Source organism: Staurois parvus, unplaced genomic scaffold (genome assembly GCF_062004578.1).
Source record: "Staurois parvus isolate SC_StPar_1 unplaced genomic scaffold, SC_StPar_1.0 ptg000897l, whole genome shotgun sequence".
NCBI lineage: Eukaryota > Metazoa > Chordata > Amphibia > Anura > Ranidae > Staurois > Staurois parvus.
The window spans coordinates 1,682,864-1,705,695 of NW_028318693.1; the positions used below are offsets into that span (position 1 = coordinate 1,682,864).

Genomic DNA, 22,832 nt, shown 5'->3' on the forward strand with positions numbered 1-22,832 from the left:
GGGACTTGGTGCTGAGCACTAGAAGAATCTTCAATTCGTCTCTAACAATTGATTCTCCTGATCGACACATTTCCTCTTGTAGATCTATTCCATAACTCGCTACAATGTATCATCCGCCGATGAACACATCTTCCACACACACACGATTATTTATCGGATCGTTTAGATACATAACTGTTACCCCAAGCACTCAGATAATCTTTGATAAATCATTAGGAAGAGAGATCTGAGGATCGATCACATGATTAGAATATATGGGGGGGGGGGTAAACCTTCCACACGGAGATGTCACTTTTGGGGAGTCAGTCATGTCCTCTATTCCCTCCTCCGGTATTACATTTATTCTTCGAGGGAGAACTCTGTAATGATCTCGGAAGATGAGAAGAATCCACATGGGGGGGGGGCTGGTTGCTGATCATTCTAACCCGTCCAGAGGATGATGTCTCCCGATCATTGGGATTAGAACGTTCAGAATGGCCGCATGAGATCCTGAAATTAAGGAATGATCGCCTATTATTATACAGGATTTATGGCGCCGACAGTATACTGAGCGCTGTACAATATAACGGGAGACAATACAAGAGGGATAGGAGGGCCGGCTGCTTGGAGTTCACAATGTAGGAGGAAATGGGGACATTTAGTGCCCCCCCCCCAGAGATCAGGCAGTGTGTGGGAATTGTCTTCTATTAGATCTTCTATATCGGGAACAGATGACATGCGGAGCAGTGCGCACTCAGCGGCGTCGGTGTATGTATGGAGAGCTCTGTTGGGGGGAGGTGGGGGGCTCTGAGAAGAGCCTTTGGGGGGTGGAGATGAAGGAGGTCGCCGCCCATTATTTCTTCTTCGGAGCGGCCTTCTTGGGCTTAGCCGCCTTCTTAGCTGCCGGCTTGGCCTTAGCGGGACTCTTTGCGCCTTTTTTCGGCTTGGCTGCAGCTTTGCTCTTCTTGGGGCTCTTGGTAACCTTCTTGGCTGCAGACTTTGCTGGTCTCTTGGCGGCCGGCTTCTTCTTGGGGCTCTTGGCTGCAGTGTATGATTTGCTGGCCGCCTTCTTCTTGGGGGACTTGGCGGCCTTCTTGGGGCTCTTGGCTACGGTGGTTATTTTTCTGACCGCCTTCTTTTTGGGGGACTTTGCAGCCTTCTTAGCAGCCAGTTTCTTTGGCTTCGCCTTGGCGCCGTCGGGCTGCTTCTTGTTGATCTTGAACGATCCGGAGGCCCCATGGCCTTTGACCTGGACGAGGCTCCCCTTAGTCACCAGCGCCTTGAGGGCGATCTTCAGGCGGCTCTTGTTCTTGTCCACATCGTATCCTCCGGCGGACAGGACCTTCTTCAGGGCGGCCAGGGACACCCCGCTGCGCTCCTTGGAAGCGGACACGGCTTGGACGAGGAGCTCGGACACAGCGGGACCGGACACCTTCTTGATGCCTTTCTTGGCTCCTCCGGCTGACGCCCTCTTAGCCGGCTTCTTCTTGGCGGCGACCTCCGCTGGAGGAGCGGCGGCTGGGGCGCTCTCAGTCTCCGTCATGACTCGGGAAATGTTTCCACAATAGTTCATTACAAATCACACGGCGCTCCGCCTTATATACAGACCTTCTAACACTGTGATTGGTTGACACACAACTCCACTCTGTCCTGCTATTGGTTACATATCAGACACGCCCACTGGATGTCTCTCCACAGTCGGGGAATCTTCTCTCTCTCGTTGTGTTTTCCAGGCAGAGAGAAAAACGTTTTTATTCCGAAAGAGAACGATGTCCGATGTGCACCGGGGAGCCGATCTGCTCCCTGGACTGTCACTTATCGGGGGTCACTTCCAGCTGTCAGGAGCTGCTCACGAGGCTGAACACAGAGGCTGCAAACACAACCATCCTCCGAGTGGGGGGCCCATTCTGCCTTCTACCTGCTTGGGGGGACACATTCTACCCACAAAACAATCTGCTCCCATCCCCCACTACAATCCGCTTCACATTACACGAGGGAAGAGGGGAGATCGCCAAACATTTCGCTCTAATACACAACTCGGCTCATCTCTAGCTGACTACAAGGAGCCGGGAACAAAAACATCGGCCGATCACAGGAGATCCTTGTGTCATGTCATGGCAGACATTGGGAGACATACAATTACAGGGTGACACCAATTACAGGGTGTCACGTGTCATGGCCTAGGGGTCATTATTGGATCATCATCACAAATGGACATTGAGAGCCAAATCCTGCCAATGACTTGATTGCCGCATTTCACTCCACAGCTCCATAGACTGCTCAGGGGGGAGGTTTGCTCGGAATCCTCGGATCTACAATAGGATTTGATGCTTTCAGTGATGGAAGTCAATCCATCACATTTGGATTCCCTGAGAGATCATTTCAGGAATAGGAAGTTCGCTGCAAATCCCATTCTTGTCTATCATGTGGGGAATGTGGAGAGGAAATGTCGGCTATTTGGAGGGGAATGAGCGGTGGGGTTCCTCTAAGACCAACACATGTCTACTGACCCTGACACTTCTTTTCTTTGTACTAACATGTAAAAGCCTCCAGGGTGTTCCCTTCTCCTCAGTCCAAGGAGAAAGAATTGCCCCGACAAGAAGGGAATACACCAAACGATGGACCTGAAAACAACAAAGTGTCGCCGACAGGAATCACTTGTTACAATGATTCTAATCCGGATACAATCCCCTCCCCAGATAAGCCATGGCCTAGTGCCCTAGAAGTCACAGGGAAGACATGTACCCCCCTCCCCCACACACCTATATGACTGTTTTGTTTTTTTTCATGATTGGGCAAGATTGAAAATGCAGAAAATATTTAAAGTACAGAAAACACAAATAAATAATCAAGAAAGGTTTTCCATTTTGGACAAGAAGAGCAGAGAGCAGAAAAAACGTTGCAATCCTCCATCTTCGGTCTTTGTCCTGTTTAGTGTTATCAGGTAGAGTGAAAGTAAAGGAATATTGCCAAATGTTGAGTTGTCACCAGAATATTTATTTATTTCAGGTACTTATATAGCGCCATCAATTTACGCAGCACTTTACATAAATATTGTACATTCACATCAGTCCCTAACCCTCAAGGGGTGTACAATCTAAGGTCCCTAACTTACATTCATACATACACATACTAGGGACAATTTAGACAGGAGACAATTCACCTACCAGCATGTCTTTGGAGTGTGGGAGGAAACCAGAGTACCCGGAGGAAATTCACGCAGGCACAGGGAGAACATGCAAACTCCAGGCAGGTGGTGCCGTGGTTGGGATTCGAACCAATGACCCGAGTACTGCCAGGCAGAAGGGCTAACAATTTAGCACTGTGACCATAACGAGTTAAATACATCACCTGGGAGACTTCACCCCTTTGATGAATATGTCAGCTGTCATGCAACACTCCTCCCTCCCTCCCCCCCACGAGAACCGCTCCTCTCTATCCAGGATGGACTAATCTACGAGGATGACACGCAAATTTACCTCTCCACCCCTCACCTCACCCCTCCAGTCTCCGCCCGTATTACCCACCTGCTGAATGACATATCAGACTGGATGTTGCTCCATTTCCTCAAATTGAACCTTTCCAAAACCAAGCTCCTAATATTCCCCCCAGCCCATGCACCCCCCCACCCACCCTCTCCATTATGACCAACAACGCCACCATCAGTCCCACCCCGCAAGCCAAAGTCCTAGGTGTCACTCTAGACTCAAACCTGTCCTTCCAACCCCATGTCCACAACATCTCCAAAATACGTACAGTATGTTCCTAACCCCAGACACTTCTAAACGACTCGTACACTCCCTCGTTATTTCACGTCTGGACTACTGCAACTCCCTCCTCACCGGCCTATCTCATCACAGACTATCCCCGCTTCAGTCTATCCTGAACTCAGCGGACAAACTCATCCACCTTACCAACCGTTCCTCTTCTGCCACCCCCCTCTGTCATTCTCTCCACTGGCTCCCGATTTCCCAACACATTCAATTCAAACTACAAACACAGACATACAAAGCCATTCACAACGCTGCCCCAAACTACCTCACTGACCTGATACCCAAATACCACCCAACCAGTACTCTTCGCTCCTCACAAGACCTCCTACTTTCTAGCTCCCTCTGGAATTCACTACCCCAATCCATCAGACTGTCACCTACCCTCCTCCCCTTTAGGCGCACCCTGAAAACCCATCTCTTCAGGGAAGCCTACCCTACCCTCACCTAACAGCCGATCTCCTCCACTCCTCCTACCACTCCATCCCCCACAGCCACTTCCTCCTGTACCACTATCCCCTCCCTCCTAGATTGTAAGCTCGAAAGAGCAGGGCCCTCGTTCCCCTCATGTATTGTTTTGTTACTGTATTGTCTCATGCTCTGTCCCCCACTATAATGTACAGCGCTGAGCAAACCTTTCTAGAGCTATATAAATACTGTATAATAATAATATAATAATATTGGGGGGATGGGATAATTGGCTGCAATGCTCAAAACTCCCATTAGGTGTCAGTATATTTTACACACATATACGGGAAGAATTGTGTTGTTACTTAAAATATGTTTCAGCTTTTTTGCTCTGCTTGATACATTGTTGCAATCCATCAACATTTGGTTCCCCCAGAGATCATTTCAGTAATGAGACCTTTGATAGAAATCCTAATATTATCTGCCATGTGGTGGATCAGTGTGCCCCCCTTTTGCTCAGACCAAGAAGAAGGGAATAGTATTATTATTATCTGTTGATGATGATTATTATTATTATTATTATTGTTATTATTCAGGATTTATATAGTGCCAACAATTTGTGCAGTGCTGTAAAAAAATATAAATAGAGTCAATACAACAATACAATTCAATACAAGAGGGTTAGGAGGGCCGGCTCCAGGGAACTTACAATCTAGTATAGAGGGGCTGGTGGGACAAAAGGTAATAACTGGGAGGATTAAACTGATTGGAGAAAATGAAGCTTTTCCTGGAAATTGCTTTGGAATATCTCCCCCCCCCCCCCCCCCAGATGTTTTGATTCCTTTTTGATACATTTTGTCCTAAATGTATGACAACATTTGAGTTTTGTGGATATTAAATATGACAGAAATGAGAAAATATTTTTTTCTAAATTTTCAGTCTTTTTTTTTGTTTATTGTGTAAAAAAAATAATAAATGCACAGAGGTGATCATATACTTCCAAAATAAAAATGTATGTTTCTTTTTAAAAAAGGACAGAAATGTAATTTATGGACAGCATTGCATGACCACGCAATTGTCAGTTAAACTGGCTTCTTTGTGACAACGCTGGACCCCGTGATTGACAATAAATTACAATGATGGAGATTTTTTTATTTTTGTTTTGAATTATTATTTTTTTTTGTTTACAAACGATTTTATTGTACATGAGTAGACAGTAAAACAACAGCACACTTTAAAAGTGATATTGTCAGCAAAAACAAGGCACTTTTGAAAAGTACAATACATAAAAGTATATTAACATAACAAAGAAGATAAGAAAAAAAGAGGAAGTTACAAGTGCATGAAGTACGTAAACGACAAAATAGGTTAGGTGATACACCTGTCAATAGTACATGCCAGCCAACTTTTACTGGGGATGTTATTAAGCATGTAATAAGTGTCTGCAATCTCTCCATGACTCCCATTTTTTATCGTATAAGTGCATCTTATCCAGTAGGGTATAATGAATGCGTTCCATAAGCATTACAGTGTCAATTCTGTGTAAAACGGAGTCCAAGGGTACAACATTGGACCTCCAATGTAGGGCAATAGACCATAAAGTGGCAATACATAATGTGTGTATCAATCTCAGATTGGCATCAGAGACCCCTGGGATATGGGCCCCCAATAAACAGGTCTGCATGGACAATCGTATCGGGGCACCCGACAATAAGGCAGCGACCTCAGAAATCCTACTCCAGATCAAAGATATGGTCGAGCAATCCCAAAATATATGAACCAAAGTACCTGTGCAGTCACAGCCCCGAAAACATAGAGGGGACGTTTGTGGAAACAGTACATGTAGTCTTGACGGGGTATAATACCATCTGGTTAGAACTTTAAGGGCCGTCTCACGAACCAAAAGAGATCTAGAGCTCTTGCATATATTATCCACCATGGAATCCCAATCCTCATCTGAAAAAGTGATGCCACAATCCTCCTCCCATTTTCGTCTGTACAAAGGGGGAGCATGAAAAAGACAGATCAAAAATTGGTGATAAAGATTTGAGATAAGACCCCTACCCCTGGGAGAGTCACGGCTGATACGTTCAAAAAAGGAAATCGGAGAGGATGGGGTAAGGCCAAAGTGCGCCTTAAAAAAGTGCCTAATCTGTCTATAATGAAGGTACTCACGAAGAGGAACATCAAATAACACGCGCAGCATATCAAAGGTAATGTAAGATCCTCCTCTTTGGAAATCAGATAATCTGATAAAAGATCGATCATACCACCAACGAAACATATGAGGGGAAGAAAAGGCTACAACAAAAGTAGGATCACCAAAAAATGACACACCTGGGGGAATAGGAGAGACTAAACCCAATTTAGATTTGTGTTTGGACCAAAGCGTCAGTGAGTGAGTCACTATGGAGTTATGAAAAACAGTCGATCGGGGGGAGATGTTAGACCATAAAATTCCCGGTAAATAAAAAGGACGTATCGACTGAGACTCAAACTTGATCCACGGGATTTGAGAGTTAATAGTAGCCCATTGTGACAATTGCGCAAAACGAGCCGAGAGATAATATAGCCAAAAGTTAGGAAGACCGAGACCTCCCGACCGTTGTGAACGATACAAAATGGATGAGGCAAAACGTGGATGCTTATTTCCCCAAATTAAATTATTAATAGTCCGCTGAAAATGATCCAAAAACGTTTTTGAGACCGGAACTGGAAGTGCTCTAAAAAGATAAAGCAATTTGGGCAAAATATTCATTTTAACCGCCGTGACTCTACCCAGAAAGGAGATATGATAACCGTGCCAGATCTTCAGTAGAGTAGAGAGACGTGACACACATGGTGGATAATTAGCTGCAAATATATCCGAGTATCTGGGAGTGAGGTTAATCCCCAGATAGGATATCCTGTCCTTGACCCAGCGAAATGGGAAAGAACTACGGAGAGATGCACTTAGGGAGTCAGGAACATTAACAGGCATGACCACAGATTTGGTAAAATTAACGGTGAGACCTGACACTTTGGCAAAATCGTTCAATACAGCACACAAGTTAGGTAAAGAAGTCAGCGGGTTAGTAATAAAAAGCATAACATCATCAGCATACATGCTCAGCTTAAAATGTGAAACTAATAATGAATAGCCAGAAATATCCGAATGTGATTTAATCGCCAATGCCAAAGGTTCCAACACCAGCGCAAATAAAAGGGGTGAAAGAGGACAGCCCTGGCGGGTACCTCTACCCATTGTAAAGAAGTCAGAGTTACAGCCAGGAAGCCTAATTCTTGTTTTAGGAGAGTCATACAGGGCATGCATGCCTGCCAAAAACCCATCACTGAAGCCCATTTTCTGTAGCAAGGAGAACAAGTAGGGCCAAAGAACACTATCAAAGGCCTTGTTTATATCCAAACTCATCAACAGAACCTCTTTGGAATGTAAATTGGCATCTTGAATAACATTTAGAGTGAGACGAATGTTATTAGTAATAAATCTGTCGGGAATAAAACCCTACTGGTCTGGAGAAACCAAAGAGGAGATGATAGGAGCCAACCGGTCCGCCAAAATACGGCTAAATATCTTTAGATCATTATTCATGACTGAGATTGGTCTATAGTTTTGTGGCAAACAGTGGTCCTTCTGTGGCTTGGGTATTAGAGACATGTTAGCCAACAACATCTCCTCAGGGAACTTACCCCCCTGCAAAACATCATTAAATAAAGTTATCAAGTATGGAGCCAATGTAGAGGCAAAATGTTTATAATAGCTAGCGGTAAATCCGTCAGGACCCGGCGCAGTAGAGCGCTTGAGCGCGCCTATCGCACATGTTATTTCCTCTAAAGTACAGGGGGCATTAAGAGTGACAATCTGAGAGGGTGTAAGGGCAGGGAGGGGTATAGAGTCCAGCCAAGAGTCTGACAGAGGGACAGAATCCGACTGCGGAGGAGCTAGTAGTTTAGAATAAAAATTTTCAAAAATACCCAAGACTTCCTGAGGTAGAGATGAGATAGCACCTGAATTTGTGCATAATTTATACACGTGTGGGGGGCGCAGAGAGTGGTTCAACTTCCTTGCAAACATGGTAGATGCCGAGTTACTATGTAATAGGAATGAGGCCTTCGACCAGCGAAGGGCCTTTTCAGTTTTTTGGGAAAGCAGGGCATTCAGTTCCAAGCGCTTTTGGGACAGTAGCTGTTTATTAAGTAGAGATGGATTAGCGACATGGCTTCTATAGTGTGCTTCTAATTCTCGGGTTAGAAGTAGTATTTGCTGCCAACGTTTTCTATTTCTGGATGAGGCCATGGAGATAAGTCGGCCTCGTAGGACCGCATTGTGGGCTACCCAGAGTGTGGCTGGGGAAATATCAGGGGTTAAATTAGATTGAAAATATTCCTGAATAGATGTAACCACTTCCTGGCGAGAGTCAATATCGGTTAGCATAGAGTCATTAAGTCTCCAAGAGTAGGTGCCAATCCCAAAAATGTGATAGATAAGGCCACAATACTGTGATCCGACCAGGGGCTCAAATGAATGCAAGCTACCCTAGAATTAGCTAGTAAAATCGGGGTACAATATATATAGTCTATTCTAGCATAAGAGTCATGTGGGTGGAAATAAAATGTGTAATCCCTAGCTCCGGTGTTGTGCGCTCTCCAGGCATCCACCAACTGGAGGGTATCTAATTTCTTAGCAAGGGATTTTGGGAAAGCCTGGGAAGAATGCGAGGGGGAACTACGGTCCAAAAGAGGATTTGCCACCAGATTAAAATCCCCACCCACCAAGAGATGAGGGGACAAAAACCTATCCAGAGTACCAAAAAATTTTGAAAAAAAGGTAGCTTGTGCTGAATTTGGTGCATATACATTAGCAATAGTAAGTTCTCAACCTGAAAGGGTGCCTTTAAGAATGATAAACCTACTGTCCGGATCACGATACACATGTTGAACCTCAAAGGGGAATGAGTTATGTAGAAAGATGGCTACGCCCCTACTCTTGGAGGAATGCAGGGTATAATACCCCTGCCTATAAGATCTATGAAAATATGTCGGGTGTTTTGCAGCTGCAAAATGTGTTTCCTGTAATAAGATAATCTTGGCTCCCAGTCGTTTATATTGAAGAAAGGACGTTTTGCGCTTGTTTGGCGAATTGAAACCCTGGACATTATGCGAAATACATTGAATTACCATAGTAAACAGAGCTTATTACTATCTTCATAAAAGTACACATTCCAAGGATATCCCCCAAAATTAATTGGCTAGACATAGAAATCCGCAGGTCTATAGCAGACAGACGTACAGGTGGCAGAACCAGCCCAGGGGACCCCCCGGCCCCAACATGGGGGCCATGATGTCCACAGACCGACACAACACCATCCTCATGCACTAAAGTTTTGAAAAAAAAGAAGACAAAAAACAATAGAGAGGAGATTTGAAGAGCTCCTACAAATAAGAGGGTAACTGAAGAACATGGATCAGGCTGAAAATTTGTCATACCTGATAAAACAAAAAGTTCAAATATTAAGGGGCCAAATGGGCCCAAACCCTGTCTCCCTAAAACATGGAAAATGGAACTGCCACCCCTCAATCGGGCGGCGACACCTCCGGCCATGTCAGGAGGCAGGGTGGGGTAACGTGTCAAAGAGTTGTGAAACCATAAACCAATGGGCGCAATTAAGAGGGACCAAAGACCCTTGTTATACCTTGACTCGTCCAGCTATCAATGCAAGGCACACACATTACTCAGGATTATAAAATTAACATAGCAGTATCCATAGAAATACACATCCTGACAGCGTAAGATATAAGAAACAAAATCCCTGTGGCTCAATTCTCGGTAAAGTCATAAAAGACAATAGGCAAGACCAAGGATTGTCAAACAATAGGTAATAGGCAAGTGAGAATGGACCTGTCAACCCGGATCCTGTCTGACTCTCCTTCTATCTCTCCGTGGAGATGGGGTATGCCAAATGGGAGAGACACGAGGGGTGGAGGGTGGACGTTGAGGTGATGGGGCATCCGCTAGGCCCAGTTTGGCCAAGATTGCTCTACCTTCAGAAGGGGATGTAGCTATATATGTGCTCCCATTATGTGGAACAATCAACTTAAAAGGAAAGCCCCATTTGTAGCGGATACGAGCTGAGAACAGGACCGTTGTGACTTCTTTCATTTTTCTACGCTTCTCCAACGTGGCCGGGGAAACATCCGGAAAGATTTGTAAGACCGAGCCTTCAAAGGAGATCGTAGGGGTATTGCGAGCAGCTCTGAGTATTTCCTCTTTGGTCAAAAAGTCCCTCATTCACAGGACAATATCCCTAGGTGGCTTGTCAGTAGGAGGTTTAGGGCGCAGGGCTCTATGGATGCGGTCACAGGCAAAAGACCCAGGGTCACGATCCGGGAGGAGTGATTGAAATAATTTGGTCACGATTAAGGAGAGGTCAGACATAGACTCCGGGATTCCCCTGATTCGCAGATTATTCCTGCGATTGCGATTATCAAGGTCCTCCACCTGCGCCTGTAGTTGAAAAAAGGCCGTTTGTAAATGATCATGCTCTCTGGAAAGTTCACCATAGGCCAGGCTAAGTTCATCGTGTTTGGTTTCTAAGCGGTCTGTCCTGGAGCCCAATGTGGCTATTTCCTGAGAGAGAACATTAGTGCTTTTATGCAATTCTGATTGAAATTTGGCGGCTAGTTTGGCGTACATAGATTCCAAGCAGGACTCCAAGTCCCCTTTTGTAAGTTGCTGTGTATTTTCACTGACCAAGGCCGATAAGGGAGCAGTGGTATCCTGTGTGGGATCGGACAGGGATGCTCGTTCTGTATTGACTGGAGACATGTTACAAAGCTCATGTGCCTTAAGTAGGTATGTCGTGAGGGACTTCTGGGCTTGTCCCTTATTTTTCTTTGTGGACGGCATACAGGGAGTCTCCTGGGGATGATCAACTGAAAATAGGATAATGAATGGAGATTATAACCCCAGGGGACCTATAACGCCCAAAATAGGTTTAGGATTGTAGTTACATGAATGCGGTTAGATTCATCTGCGAGAACATTATATTATAAAGATATTTAGCAAGCCATGGAAGGGTAGAGAGGACATAGATCACAGTAACACGCAGAGATAGCACACCGGAGCAGGATGATGGCACCAGATCCCAACCTAGGACACAAGAGGGACAAGTGGGAAGCAGAGGACCTCCAACACCAAGCACAGGGCCCTCCAGGGAGACACTCCACGGGGCAATATTAAGGCCCCAGTAGGCCTCTGAGCCCAACAGGGGCCGTGGTTACGGGAGATCGCAGGCTCCGGGGTCAGCAACGTGAGGCCCACTCCCCAAGTCACTGTGGGGGGAGCTAATGATAATAGGGCACCCGCACCCCCCACTCACTGCGACCAGATGGAGGCTCCAGACAGATGATGTAGGCCGCAGATGCCGCCGCCACCGCAGGAAGCAGCAAGGCTCAGCGGCGTCTCTCCCCCAGTCCCAGCAATGCAGAGGGCGCCGCGGATGTCCCCAGGCGATCTCCCACAGCCCGGATGGCAGCAGGTACGGATGGGAGAGCTGATGGGTGGCGCCAAAGCCCCGGCCCACGCGGCCGCACCAGGCCACGGACGTCAGCCGCCACGAGGGGCGGAAATATCACCCGGGTTCCGACTCCCCGGGATCGGGGATACTACCCGGGTCCTCCGCCGTCACTCCGTGATCCGCTGCCGCACGGATGGCAGCGGATTTAGAAGCTTGGCACCGGAGCTCCGGATTATGCGGCCGCTCCGGTCGCCATCTTGGACACGCCCCCCGTTTTGAATTATTATTAAAGGACTTGTTAAAATCTGTTTTGTTTTTGTTTAAATTAGAGGAATTTTTCAAAAGATTAGTCTTTTTTTTTTTTTTTTTTTACTGCATTTAACCCTTTAATGAAAGGTTAGATGTACAAAAACCCCTTACTCATGCACAAATATTCAGGGTGACCCCTTATTTAAATGGCCACCCTGATAACAAGCTTCCTTTGCCCGCAGTCCCCCACATCCACTGGGCCAATGTTTTGGGGAAGGCCCTTGTTCCTCCCTCCCTGCCAGGCCTGTGCTCAGATGAAAGGTCTGGTAAGAACTTAGGGGGGACCACACATTTTTTAACCCTGTTTTTGAGGGGAGGGGTACCACTTTAAAGTCCTACCAGCCTTTTAGGATGGACCCCACACCTTTTTTGTTTTATTACTGTGGGGTGCCTCCTAACCTTCCTACCAGACGTAAAGGGTCTGGTAAGAGTTAGGGGGGACCGCACACTTTTAATTAATTTTTTTAAATATAAATTTAATTTTAAAAAAAATTCAGTCCTGCTGCAGCAGGTTCTATACATTGCACAGATGTGCAGCTTTGCAGGTAAAGAGACCCCAAAGAATGATATTTAAAGTAATTATTATTAATTAGTTTACTTTAAACAATGAAAAATTACTGCCCCTTTAAAACTGTACTTTTTGAAAAAATGTTTTCACTGATTCATGTCTCCATACCCCTTTTATGGCAAACAACCTGCACACAAGCCTTCAAAATGGGCACGTTTGAATTTACAAGTGAGTCCCATAGACTTTCATTGAGCTTAAAGTTGGTCATCGGACTTCCGGTTCCGGCGCCGGATGCTGTAACACGCGGGACCCACGGCTCCCGTGATCCCGGCTATACAAAACCCGCTAGCTGCCTCGGGGTCCCCGCTCTTCAGCCCTCGGGTGTCCCTTACCTTCTGGCAGTGGCCCCGACATGGAGCGGTACCTTCTGCCGGCGCAGTCCGGCCACGAGTCGGCGGCTAGAGCGGAGGGGTGCGGCTCTCCCCCTCCTGCAGCCAAGATGGCCGACGATGCCTGTCACAGTATGGACACAGGCAAGGAGCGAGATCACACTCAGGGAGCAGATATAATGGAATCTCCCTCCAACCTCCTCACTGCCTCTCCACTCCCTTTGGGCACTGACTGCCTTAATGAGCAGTATAATATGATAGCACAGGCAGTGTCTTCTATCTTGCTCCCTAATATCACTCAGGCTGTAGATAGAGCTGTCACAATGGGCATTGAACAGCTGAGAAAGGATCTACACGATCATTCTAAACGATTATCTGAGGCTGAACAGCGTTTATCTGATTTAGAAGATGAAGTCCATTCAATGCAAGCGGGTACATCACAATCCAATAGTATACAGCAAAGTATTTTGGATAAAATCGAAGATTTGGAAAATCGATCACGTAGGAATAACCTACGCATTGTGGGTCTTCCAGAATCTTTCAATACTGGATTTCTCCCCGATTTATGCTCAACACGGATCCCGGCGGCGTTAGGCCTATCCTCCTCCTGCCAGGTCGAGAGAGCTCACCGCCTGGGGCCTCCGTCTACCGAGCGCCGAACGCCACGCTCAGTGATTGTCCGCTATCTCAATTATGCTGACCGCGTAGCGATCCTCACCTCTTTCCGTAACTCACGCTCTTTGCAGATTGAGGGTCACAAATTACTGCTATTTGAGGACTACTCGCAGGAAGTGTCGCGTAAACGGAAAGCATTCCAGCAAGTATGTGCCACTCTTTATCAGAAAGGAATAAAGTTCACATTGGCGTATCCGGCCACGTTACGATTCACTGCACCATCTGGGGTCTCTAAATCTTTTGTCCATCCTGAAGAAGCCCACCAATATCTCCGAGATCACCTAGCCGAAGGGGATCCGGCAACACAGCAGGCGGGTAGAAATTTTGGGCCCAGAGATCAACGCAGTCCCCGCAAAGACCCACCTAAATGTCAACGCATCATTCCATCGTCCTCTAAAGCTCGTCCGCCTTGAAGGTTTAGAAGGCCATTGGTCTCTACATTAAAGCTTCAAGCTTTTCTCTTGATCCGATTGGCTCTGATGAAAGAGCTCTCTATTGGTATTTTTTATTTTTGAATGGTATTTTTTTGCATACTGAAAGCTCACACGTTCTAAAGTCTGAGCCTGTTCGGTTGTTCAGCGCTAGATGTTTTATGTATTATTTGTTTGGCACAAGGCCTTTGCATTGTCACCTACGTCAATGTCATGTTTTATTTACATATATGCCTGAATTTTACTCCTTCCTTCCTGCATTTGCCTTGCTCCATACATCAGCGGTGCTGCGGGGGAGGGGTGCTGGAGCCGCTGTCGGGAGTTCATTTGAGGGACGCCCTCACGTATCCTTAGCAATTATAATCTGGTCCCAGGGGCAGGCTCCTCTCACTGCTACTCCCGGTCACGCTGATGTTGGTGGATACAGCATGCGGAATGACGTGAAGTCCTTTATACTGTTTTGGTATATTATATGTTTGGTATTTTTGTTGGGCTTTACTAGGGCCCCTGCTCTTGTCTTCGCTTTCTCTCCTCTTTTTTCTCTCCAATCCCACTTTTTCTTCTTTGGAGATCTCCGTCGTCTTCTGAGACCAGATTTACACCACCCACATCCGCCTAATGAAGCAGCGCTAATTGTTACTACATCTCTAATTGGTAAGTCCCGTATCTTCTTATCACATACCTTATCCCAGCTAGAATGACACATATTTTTTCCTGGAATGTTAAAGGCCTCAGATCCCCTCACAAACGCATGGCAGTACTAAGACATTTGCGGCGCTTACGCGTGGATATAGCTCTACTCCAAGAGACTCATCTTACACAGCCTGACTTTGTCCGTATGCGAAAACTCTGGGTGGGTCACGTCTTCGGCTCCTCCTCCCTTAATAATAAAGCAGGGGTACTTATTCTTATTCACAAGAGACTTAATCCTGAATTGGTCTCTGTGGATGCAGATGCCGAAGGCCGTTTCATAGCAGCACATGTCAAAATAGGACCCCAAGAGTTGGTCCTTGCCAACATATATGCACCTAACTCCCCGACGAGGCAGGTTTTTCAGGGCCTGTCTTCACGGCTGGCACCCTATATCCACAAGCCGCTTATCATGGGAGGTGATTTTAATTCTGTTATGCAGGAGCAGGAGGATAAATCGCAGAGTGTTGACCGAGACTCTCGCTCTACTCAGCCTCCCCGTCCAACGCCCACTTTACTTGGTAGTTTCGTTGAAGCTATGCAATTTACTGATATATGGCGCTTGACACACCCAGATGGTAGAGATTATACTTTCTATTCTCCCGTTCACCACTCTTTATCACGAATCGATTATATTTTTTGCAACCCCACAACGTTGCAACATGTTGTATCATCTACCATACATGACATAGCCATATCGGATCACTCTCCAATTTCTATCATTATAAATTTCTTAGATCCTACACCGCACCCTAGGATATGGCGCTTCCCCTCGTTTTTGGCAAATAATCAGGAGCTTTCCCGGCAGCTACAAGACACCTGGGCAGATTTCCAATCTACTAATGCGGCTCATGTTTCTAATCCAAATTTATTTTGGGATACGGGGAAGGCGGTATTACGTGGTAAAATTATTGCTTTTAGGTCCGCATATAAAAAAAGAATTCTGCACCATTTCACGGAGGCTAGTAACCTTCTTAGACTGACTCAGCGCAGGATGACGGACTCAAATACGCAGGACAATAGGACAGCTTGGGCGGACGCTAAAAATCAGTTCAACACTTGGGCGGCAGCACAGGAAACACTTCATCACTCATACCTTGACCTACAGTATCACAGGTTTGGTAACAAACCAGGCAGACTTCTGGCGCGCATGTGTAGGAAGCCTTTTACCCCCACGCAATTCACCTCTTTAAAGGATTCTCAGGGGATACTTAAACAATCTTCGGAAGAGATTATATCTATTCTGGAAAGTTTTTACGCAAATTTATATGGGCCGGACCCTATAGACCAGGCACAGGCACACTCCTTTCTTGACAGCGTACATCTACCACAAATAGATCCAATAGCACTGCAATCTCTAAATGCCCCGATTTCACAGGCGGATATTTGTCTAGCTATTAGTTCCTTAGCCAATGGTAAAGCTCCAGGTCCGGACGGGTACACTTCTGAATTTTATAAACTTATGGATAAAACCCTCTCTCCTACTCTACAGCTGGTATATCAGTCTATTCAGGAGAGCGGGGTATATCTGCCATCAGCTTCGCAGGCCCACATTAAATTAATAGCCAAAAAAGGCAAGGACCCCTCGGACCCTGGTTCTTATCGACCGATTTCTCTCCTTAATCTAGATGCAAAGATTCTCTCCAAAATAGTAGCTAACCGTTTGGCCATCATTTTGCCCACCCTTATTCATCCTTCTCAAGCTGGCTTTATAAAGGGGCGCTCGGCCACCTCAAATATCCGCAAAGTGCTCACAGTTTTACATCAGGCTAAACATAACCCATTACAGGATCTAGCGATTGTTTCCCTCGACGCTGAAAAAGCGTTTGACAGTGTAAGTTTTCAATGGATTTATTCGGTCCTCACTAAATTTGGCTTTTCCGGACCGTTCACGCGTTTAATTCAGGCTATGTATTCCGCCCCGACAGCTCAGGTAGTGGCGGCGGGGAAAATATCCAATCCCATTCCATTACATAAGGGTACAAGACAAGGCTGCCCATTGTCCCCCCTGCTTTTCAACTTAGCTTTAGAACCCTTAGCCCGCTTCCTGTTGTTTCAATCACAACTTCATGGCATTCAAATTGCCCAACAGGATCTTTGTTTAGCTTTATTTGCGGACGCATACTAATATTCACCTCCAACCCGACTCTAGACTTACCGTACATTCAGTCCATTTTCACAGATTTTCGGTGCTGCTCGGGCCTCCGTATTAATTTTGCGAAAAGTGAGGTTCTGCCGTTATATCACGCTCGACTCCCTGAGTGGGCTGGCAACTCACTCTTTAAAATTAATACGAACCATATCACTTATCTGGGTATTAAAATTGGGAAATTAGCCTCGTCCCTTTTTTCTCTTAACTATTCACCAGTAATTCAAAAAATTTTAGGGGAATTGGAAATGTGGAAAGAACTGCCATTATCACTTATGGGTAGAGCCCACCTCTTCAAGATGACGAGTTTTCCGAAGCTTCTGTATCCTCTTCAAACTATTCCTCTCTTGCTCAAACATACGGATATAGTCAGGCTGAATAAAGCGATTTCTAGTTTCTTATGGAGGGGGCGCCGTCCGCGAATAGCTATACATAAGTTGTTTCTTCCTAGATGTGAGGGAGGTCTGGGCCTTCCCAACATTAGGCTCTACAATCTATCTTGTATTTTACGGGTATGTGTAGATTGGATCTCCCGTTCGTCCGTGTTTTCTAATTACCGACTCGAATCTGCCATGGTGAGCCCATATGATCTGTCGGCCCTTTTACATTCTAATTCTGCCTCACTTCCTCCACATCTTAAGCACAATCCACTCATACGGGACACCCTCTTCACATGGAGGGAGGTCAGACGTAGACTAGGAGTTTCTCCCTGGCTGTCTCGATATCTCCCTATTCATCACAATCCTTCCTTTTCTGTCTCTCAACATTATGCAGCTTATGAAAAGTGGTATGACCAGGGTCTTAGACTTGTAAGTCAGTTGTATGACTCAGCAACAGGATCCCCCCCTTCCGTTCCAACAAATTCTTAGCTCGTTTGACTTACCTTCCCATCATTTTTTGTATATTTTGCAAGTTAGGAATTATGTGAATTCCATAGTACAAAACAAGTCTACTCGCTTTTGCTCTACTATGATAGAAGTCCTTGTAAGGAATCAAAAATACAACATATCCAATATCTATGGTCAACTATCTATGCACTATGCAAAACCGCTGGATTCTTATACTTCCATCAAAACGTGGATACGAGACTTTGACAATGCCTTCACTGTGGAGCAATTGCTCACAGGTTTTAATACTACCTGTGCGTTCAATACGAACAAATTTTGGAGGGAGCAGCAATTCAAAATTATGCACCATGCCTATATGCCTTGCCTGTACTCCCGAGCAGACTCATTGATCTCTACATGCCCGCTCTGTGGTTCATATAAACCGTCACTTCACCACAGATTCTGGAATTGTCCACGGGTCTGTGTCTTCTGGAACCAACTTTTGAACTTTGTGCTTTTCGTCACTACTCTCCAGTTACCTAGGGACCCGCTGCTTCTTCTCTTTGGAAATCTGGAAATATCAGTGTCTGCTGCCCTACACCGCCATCTTGCTTTGTTCAGAGCAACTAAACCATGGCTATCCATTTGCTTGATGGCGGCGAGAAGGTCTATTTTGAAAAAAATGGGTCTCCAACTGTCCGCCTACCATCTCAGACGTCAAATTAGAACTCAACTTTCTACTTCGATTGGATCGGCTTGGTCTGCATATAGCTCCTTCTACAACAGGAGTGGAAAAGTTCAACCGCAAGTGGGGTCAATATGTTTCAAAAGTTCTCCCAAGTCCTGAGCCCCAGCACCCTCCTCATGGTTCTCTAAGCTAGATTTAAGCTAGTTTCCAGGGTATTCCTGATGCATGGTGTTACTATTGCTCAAGGGGTCAAATGATTGCAACATTATAAATGCTGTGTTCCTCTCAGAAATCTCCTTTGCTCTCCTCCCACTTCGCCAATCTGGCTTATTACTCTCTCTCTTATTTTCCTTGCTGACCTATATGAAGTGGTCCCCTACTAGCACATCTTTATACATACTGATGCGCTGCTTCTCACTATACTTTACTATCTTATTACTTTATCAGTCTATTACTTCTTTATCCTCATCTCTTTATCCTGGCATGTTTTCATGGTCCTCTGGCCTCAGACTTTTGGTACATAACTTCTTGTACTCCAGTTCTCCCTTTTTCCTTCCCTTTTGGCATATTCTTTATATGCTGGCTTTTCCAACTCCTTGGTCTTATGTTCCTACTGTTATATCTCTATCCTATATTTTCACTTTCCCTTCACTTTTTACTCTCATGCACGATGACCTCCCTATCGGTCGATATGACAAATGGTTAACATTGCTCACGTCGCTTATTCTTTTGCTTTACGTATGATTATATATATATATATATATATATATATATGTGATTTTTCGAAATACTGCATACTTTAACTTCAAGCCCTTGTACCCTGATATATTACATGTTCTATATTTTCCCATAGATACTCTTCTTTCCAAACCTGTCTATTCCCTCTCGGATTCTTTTGGGGCTTCTGTAATATGTTTATGAGTAAATTGTTATCCTGGAATTTATTCATCTGATATGGCATGTTGCCACGCTATGAATACTGACAAACCTCATCGTTGGTTATTTTGTGTGTACAATAAAAGCCAATAAAGTTTCTTTAAAAAAAAAAAAGTTGGTCATCGAACATCTATTCGGTTCGAACGTTTGACCACAAACCGAACAGAGGGGTGTTCGGCCCATCACAATTAACTTCTATTACCCAACAAAACAGCTCTTCTCAGAGCCACCCACATCTCCATACACAATTCTATAAACCTCTTTATCAACCGATTCCGTCTCAGGGAGGAAAATCAGGAGATAGGAAAAAGGAGGAAAGCGGTAACTGACCATTGTAGGTGTATGGCGTGGCTCCTCCCCCAAGTCCATTATCCTCAAATTATGCTGTTGCAAAATCTAAAATAACTTTTTTGTATGCGTTGTTATAATTTAAATGAAACAATGGTATACATATTTTATAATATATTATACATGTTAATTATGACAATTATACATTCATAGAAAATGCTTTCAGTGTGAGACTCTGAGGAAATGACATCTTATTCCAGGGACGGATCTTATCCGCCTTCCTTTAGTTGTGATGAGTTTCTCCTGAAGATCAGAGATCGTTCAATATTTACCGAACAACGATCCTCCCGACTGAGGGAACAGATCTCATCACCTCCTTCACACTCCACCTAGAAAAAAAAGATGTTTTACTATCTGAAGGAAACGTCTATAACTGTCATTGGATCAACTTTCTAATTGCTTCATTCAAATATCCCGCCGGAATTCTATGTGACGTCACAGACAATCCGCCCTCTTACCGTTTTATCTTAAGACTTGCAGCTGTTACAGATCTCACATCTAGAATATTGATGAAATGATTGGTAGAAATAACTCCTAACACTGCCAAATAAATATGTACAATGAAAAGAATGTTTGAGTTTCTAAATATTCCCCGAGATTGATGATCTCGAGGTTTCTATTAATAGCCCTTTGTATGAGAAGGTGGGCGGCCCTGAGAAGGGCCTTTGTGACGATAAAGGGGGGGGGGGGGGCGGTTATGAGGATTTATCCTCCGAATCCGTAGAGGGTGCGTCCCTGTCGTTTGAGAGCATAGACGACATCCATGGCGGTGACGGTCTTCCTCTTGGCGTGCTCGGTGTAGGTGACGGCATCGCGGATGACATTCTCCAGGAAGACTTTCAGCACTCCGCGGGTCTCCTCATAGATGAGGCCGGAGATGCGCTTGACTCCCCCTCTGCGGGCCAAACGTCGGATGGCGGGTTTGGTGATGCCCTGGATGTTGTCCCGGAGCACCTTCCTGTGGCGCTTGGCGCCGCCTTTCCCCAGACCCTTCCCTCCTTTACCGCGACCAGACATGACGATTCTTCTCTGCTGCAAACATCGACTGAGCTCTGGGCTGGGCCCGCCTTCCTTTTATAGAGCCTGGGCGGACCTGATGGGAACCTTTCTGGGAAGAGGCGGAGTCACACCCATTCTTTACACACAATACAATGTTCTTCGTGTATATGGTGTCAGAAACTTTGAGGCAAAAACAATACATCTGCAGAAGGCAATTCTATTTTTCCTTCTCAGTGGTCTTCTGTTTAGTCCTCGAAAATGACACAGAAAACATTCATCTTTCACATTTCATAACTGAGACTACAATCACTAATTACTGTGTTTATTAATTTCATGTTTTTTAAAAATTTCTGTGAAAAGGAAAAAAAACGATATAATATTTTCCTGTTTATATGTCCTAGCAGAACGGGACGGGTCACAGCAATTTAATATTCTGCATAGAATTTCTTTGACTTTGAACCTTGTAAACATTGTGTTGATTTCTAGATACAAAGAGGTAAAAGGACTGTTTATTTGCTTTATCTATCACTATTGTCCAGACATGAAATATTTGCTGTATGAATGTATTGTATTTATATATATCTGGCAGTGTCAGGATTATTATCGGTCAGTGACATGAACATGTACAGATCTGATCATGAAATGTACAATACTTTATTTCCCATCATATAGAGAGGAGGAGATCTACAATATAAATCATCTCCCTATCATGTTCTATATATAGCAGTGGGGGATCCTGGACTTGAGGACTTGGAATAAATAGAACCTACAGAAGTGTTTACATGATTCAGTAATCATCAGAATCCATTCGTAGTCATTCCGGAATGATCGATGAATCTGCTTGGAATTAAAGTGTTGATATTTCTCGCAGAAACGTCTCATCTGATGATCTCCTTTGTTCTCCGGGTCGGATTTGGCGGTATAATAATTATGAACGTTTAACTGTAACGATCTACACCATTCTGGCGGGCAAATTTGAAAGCAGATATTTGAAATCTGAGCCAATCACAGTTGTGGGCGTTCCCTTCACCAGCCAATAATAACAACCTGTTTTGTAGTCCAAATAAATGTATCCTGAGATCTGTCTCCGTCTTCAGCCCAGAAAATACTTGTTCCGTAGACTCTCCATTGATCTCTATAGCGGGGCGGATTCTGTATTCTGAATTACAAATCGAAGCCGGAACCGATCTGACATGAAGATGTCCAACGGATTTCCTATTCTTGGTCCATTAAACTGCCCGAGATGAAGGGGCCGATGATCGATGTTCTCCAGTAGAAGGGGGGTTAATGTCGGTATTTTCAGTATCGGGTCGGAGGATCGGAGAAGATTCCATAGAATTCCGGCGGGACATTTGAATTCAGGAATTTGAATGTTGAGCCAATCACAGATCCGGGAGATTCCTTCAAATTGTAACATTTCTGATTTCTTCTGATGACTGAAGAAGGTGATGATGAGATCCGCGTTCCTCCGAGAGTCGGGAAGATGATTGTTTGGTATATATTGATCTCCAGAAGAAATGTATCAGAAGTAAAGGATGGAGGACAATGAAGATCCGTCCCTGTCATCAGATCACATTGTTCTATTATTATTATTATTATACAGTATTTATATAGCGCCAAAAGGTTTGCTCAGCGCTGTACAGTATAGTGGGGGACAGAACATGAGACAATACAGTAACAATACAATACATGAGGGGCTCTAGGGCCCTGCTCTTTGGAGCTTACAATCTAGGAGATAAAGTCACATCAATAAATGATAACATACAATCCTCCCCCCAACAATGTATGTCAGGCTCTGTGTATGGAGATGTGGGGGCTGGGCGCCTCCTCCCAGACATTGGCTGAAGTAAGATAAATATTAATCCTGGTCATTGGAATCTCCGTGCATTATATTGTGGAAAGAAACTTCTTCCAGGAGCAGATGGGAGAAATCAAACACCCAACGTAAGGAACCCTGAACATACAAAACCATCAGATCCCGGCCCACTGAGGAGGTGAATGCTGGGGTACCCAAGTAACCCTGACAGCCTCTCCATCCTAATATACAGTATTCTCCTACAGGCTCTACTAAGAACCCCCCCCCCCCCCCCCCCATCCATCCTCCCATTCCTATCACAGGTAGAAGACCTCTGCAGTTTGTGACCAATTGTGTATGACAAAAGGACGGACTGACCATTCGAACACTCGGCACTGCCCGAGGGCCCGGGGT

General features: G+C 45.0%; 1 protein-coding gene and 1 pseudogene across 1 annotated transcript; both read right to left on the bottom strand.

The window, feature by feature from the left end:
* Window positions 1-777: 777 nt before the first annotated feature.
* On the bottom strand, window positions 778-1,522 carry LOC149442323 (histone H1 pseudogene; annotated as a pseudogene).
* An 18,790-nt stretch (window positions 1,523-20,312) lies between these two features.
* On the bottom strand, window positions 20,313-20,656 carry LOC149442324 (histone H4). The gene has a single exon (XM_089656266.1). The coding sequence runs from the start codon at window positions 20,639-20,641 to the stop codon at window positions 20,330-20,332; it is 312 nt and encodes a 103-aa protein (XP_089512392.1). The 5' UTR covers window positions 20,642-20,656; the 3' UTR covers window positions 20,313-20,329.
* Between the last annotated feature and the right edge of the window lie 2,176 nt (window positions 20,657-22,832).

Excerpts from the sequence above, each read along its gene's own strand:
- LOC149442324 (XM_089656266.1), bottom strand. The coding sequence starts at position 20,641 with ATGTCTGGTCGCGGTAAAGGAGGGAAGGGTCTGGGGAAAGGCGGCGCC.